The following is a 3,848-nucleotide window of genomic DNA, read 5'->3' on the forward strand; positions in this document are numbered from 1 at the left end:
TATTTGAAATATTAACGTTGTAAATTACTCTCTTGCAAAAGAGTAAAAATTTAAATATCAAGATATCATTATATTGTATGATATAAAGATAAACAATTACGTATAATTACTTATCAAGTGCGCCTGTTTTTTCTATCGCTTCTTTAAATAATTGTATGAACAAATTAGATGTATCTTAATGCTATTATGTATGTACTTATTGACGATGAACCGTAATGGAGTAAAATTTTGTAAGTAAGAGTGAGTAGGAGGAAGAAAAAGAAAAAGATAGGGAGAGAATGTTTTATACCTCGAATTTCTTTAATGCTAATGTCAAATAATTAATGTCTAGACTAAATTTGTGATTAATAGAAGTGAAACACGATATGATATAAAATTGAGTTAGGGTAAAACGCTATTTTAACGTAATTGATCTAGAATATGAAGTTCTGAAGTAGAATCTGAGTGTCTATCAGAGTCTCTTTCAGATAACCTGATGCTTTCTTTTATATGTAAAAGGTACATATATGCGCGTGTATTTGTGAATGTGAGTGCCTACATGTACGTGTTTGCGTTGTTTGTGTACGTGTGTGTGTGTGTGTTAATGTTTGTTTGTGATTACGTAGAAAATACCCTGTATATACATACTTCTGCGTATTAATTTCAATATTTATAAGAACTATGTATAAATAATGCAGTTTATATATCTACCTCGAATTTCTGCAATACTAATGTCAAACAAATAAATATCTAACCTAATTTTCTGAATTGTCTTTATTTATGATGCATAAAAAAACGTAAAAATAAGCGATACAAATTTATTTAAATTAAATGCGAAATAATGGAAAAGTTATTATTATCACGTTTTGAGAGGCACATTTATGATCAAAATTGCATATAAATATTATATGGATGTCCCGATAAAAACTTTTATTCACTCAATTTTCTTTAGCTACTGATTCTTTTATCATTACATTTATTTGATAATCTTTGGTATTTTAATAATTTTTTAATGTGTACTTACTCATCTCGGCCCTGAATACTTGTGGAATGTCTTCTTAAATGTCTTCGTAAATCTTCAATACTTGTTAAGAAAGATACTGTTGTGCCACAATTATTACATTTCGCCTTATATCCCGGTAACTTCGAGTAATATTGTTCCAAGTCGTCAGGTAGTGTGCAAGTGTCATTATTGAGAGATATTCCATGTTTTTTAAATAAGTGTACTCTCATTATTTTTATGCGATTTCCTATGTGAGATACCTTAATTTCTTTTTTACAGGTTGTGCACTTTACCAGTGAGGGATTCAGATCCTCGAAATAATTCCAAAAGTTGCTGCGTTTTCTTTTCAGTGCCATTATAACCGTCCTGTAATACATATTGTCTGGTATTAAATGTAGTACAGTGATCGCCTAAAAAAGCCTGTTTTGTACGATTATCACTTCTTTTTACAAGTACATGGGAATCATGAAAATCCAAAACTTTCGATGTATAAATTTGTAAATAAAATAAAAATGGACCATATAATTATTTAAAATTTTACATATGTAAGTTATATACTTGTGCAGAGAGCTCAATATTTAAGTATTTGGATATCATTACATTGTATAATATTAAAAAATCGAATAATTACTTATCAATTGTGCTTGTTTCTTTTCTCGTTTGTTCAAATGATTGAACGGACGAACCAGATGATTCTTGGCTTTCACATTCTGCAGTAGGATTCGTATCAAAACCCGTTGTAATTGAAGTGCTTGGTCTGCATTGAAAAACGGTGCAATTAGAAATGGCATTATTTAAAATATTAACGTTATAAATTACTCTCTTGCAAAATAACTCTTGCAAAAGAGTAAAAATTTAAATAACAAGACATTATTATATTGCGTGATATAAGAAAATAATTACTCATTAAGTGCGTCTGTTTTTTCTGTCGTTTCTTTCATACATGATTGAACGAGCGAACCAGATGTCTCTTGATTTTGACGGTGTGCAGAGGGATCCGTAATATCAGCCGCTAAACTTGAAATGCTTGGTCTGTATAGAATAGTGGTGTGATTAAAAATAGAAAAAGTAATAATTATTAAAATACTACAAGTGTACATATTGCTTAATGCTATTATGTACTTGTTGGCGGTAAACCGCTAATGGAGTGAAGTTTTGTAAGTGAGAATGAGAAGGAGAAAGAAAAAGAAAGAGATAGGAAGAGAAAGTTTTATACCTCGAATTTCTGTAATGCTAATGTCAAATAATTAATGTCTAGACTGAATTTGTGATTAATAAGCCTATAGTTACACCGATCACTTGATACGCGTATTAAATAGTAAATAACTAGTAAATAAGTCTGATTATTGGCTGATCAGTTCAAATATACTATTTGATTTTGATACGCGTATCAAGAGATCGGTGTAAACTAGGCCATAGATAAGTGAAACATGATATGATATAAAATTGAGTTAGGGTGAAACGTTATTTTAACGTAATTGATTTATTCTAGCTTTAGATGAGATGAAGAAATGTACATAAATTTACACAAATAATATTATATTAGTTTACCAAAATCCTGTCCTGAGACCGTAAAATGGTGTATCCTTCTAATTAAACTTATGATATTTTGTACGTTACAATGACATTTTTGAGAAACATCTAAGGCAGTTAACGGGTTAATATGAGTATGCGTTTAAACATAAGACGAATACCGTCACCGTCAATTATAACGGTCAAAAATGATAGAATGTCTTCACGAAAAATTGTAGATAATGTCAGAATAAATTAGGTTGGTGCTATATATATAATAATAATCTCAAGGGTAACGAATAATCAATATCACTATGTTGACATTTGCAGATCTATAACGTATATTCAAATATTATAAAAAACCGTTGATTGTTAGCTAATAGAAATTTTTATTAATGAATCATTTAAGTAATATGTGGATGGCATATTTGAGTTGTGCTATATAGATTTTATTAAACAGAGCTATTTAATTTAAATACTGAATTTGAATAAAAACTATGTATAAATCATACACTTTATACAGCATGTTTTTGAAGTAAGTACACAAGCTTGAAGAAGATATTTCTTGGTTTATTTTAAGAAGAAAAGGTTTTATAAACACGTATTCTAAATTACTTTGTTTTTAGAACACATGGTGTTAAAGACACACGCCCCAGGTAGATTTAAAAATTTTTCATCGGTACTAGAATATATAATTCTTAATACCACATATACGCATACCAAATTTCAATAAAATGCCTTTAAATGTTTTCCAGATTTTCGAAATTTTCATTTTCTTCTTTACAACTTTGACATTCTGTATTTTGAAAATAAAGTAGTTTAAAACACATGTTTAGAGGACCTTTTCTTCTTAAAATTAGCCAAAGAATATCCCCTTCAAATTTGTGTAATTACTTTTAGGAAACACTCTGCCTCCAATTTCTGCAGTATTAATGTCAAACAAATAAGCATCTTAATCTAAATTTCTGAATTATTTATATCTATGATGCATGAAAAACCGTGAAAATAAGTGATTCATATCTATTTAAATTATATTTGCGAAATAATTAAAAAATAATCATTATAACGATTTGAGAAGCCCATTTATGATCAGAATTGCAAATGAGCATTAATAATCTTTGATATTTTAATAATTTTTTTATTGTGTACTTACTCATCTCGGCTCTGGATTCTTGTTAGAAGGACTGAATGTTTTTTTAAATGGTCTCGTAAATATCTCGAATTTCCAAAGAAGGATAATGTTTTGTTACAATTATTACATTTTGCCTTATATCCCGGTAACTGGGAGTAATATTGTTTTAAGTCGTCATGTAGTGTGAAAGTGTCATCATCAGGAGATATTCCATGTTTTTTT

The 3,848-nt window shown here is 28.8% G+C and overlaps 1 protein-coding gene across 1 annotated transcript; it reads right to left on the bottom strand.

Annotated features, from left to right (window-relative positions):
* Positions 1 to 311: 311 nt before the first annotated feature.
* On the bottom strand, positions 312 to 3,842 carry LOC112454403. Its single transcript, XM_025015779.1, has 4 exons — positions 3,648 to 3,842; positions 1,886 to 2,014; positions 1,614 to 1,739; positions 312 to 1,348 (listed from the first exon to the last, which is right to left on the bottom strand). The coding sequence occupies exons 2-4, from the start codon at positions 1,921 to 1,923 to the stop codon at positions 1,000 to 1,002; spliced, it is 513 nt and encodes a 170-aa protein (XP_024871547.1). The 5' UTR covers positions 1,924 to 2,014; positions 3,648 to 3,842; the 3' UTR covers positions 312 to 999.
* Positions 3,843 to 3,848: the final 6 nt, after the last annotated feature.

Source organism: Temnothorax curvispinosus, unplaced genomic scaffold (genome assembly GCF_003070985.1).
Source record: "Temnothorax curvispinosus isolate PA1 unplaced genomic scaffold, ASM307098v1 QBEX01005035.1, whole genome shotgun sequence".
NCBI lineage: Eukaryota > Metazoa > Arthropoda > Insecta > Hymenoptera > Formicidae > Temnothorax > Temnothorax curvispinosus.

What these genes read in the sequence shown, in the direction of transcription:
- LOC112454403 (XM_025015779.1), bottom strand. Translation starts at nt 1,923, where the DNA reads ATGAAAGAAACGACAGAAAAAACAGACGCACTTAATGA. An exon ending in AAAACAGACGCACTTAATGA is followed by an intron (nt 1,740 to 1,885) that starts GTAATTATTTTC and finishes TTTTCAATGCAG; the next exon opens with ACCAAGCACTTCAATTACAA. An exon ending in GAAACAAGCACAATTGATAA is followed by an intron (nt 1,349 to 1,613) that starts GTAATTATTCGA and finishes TATGTATTACAG; the next exon opens with GACGGTTATAATGGCACTGA.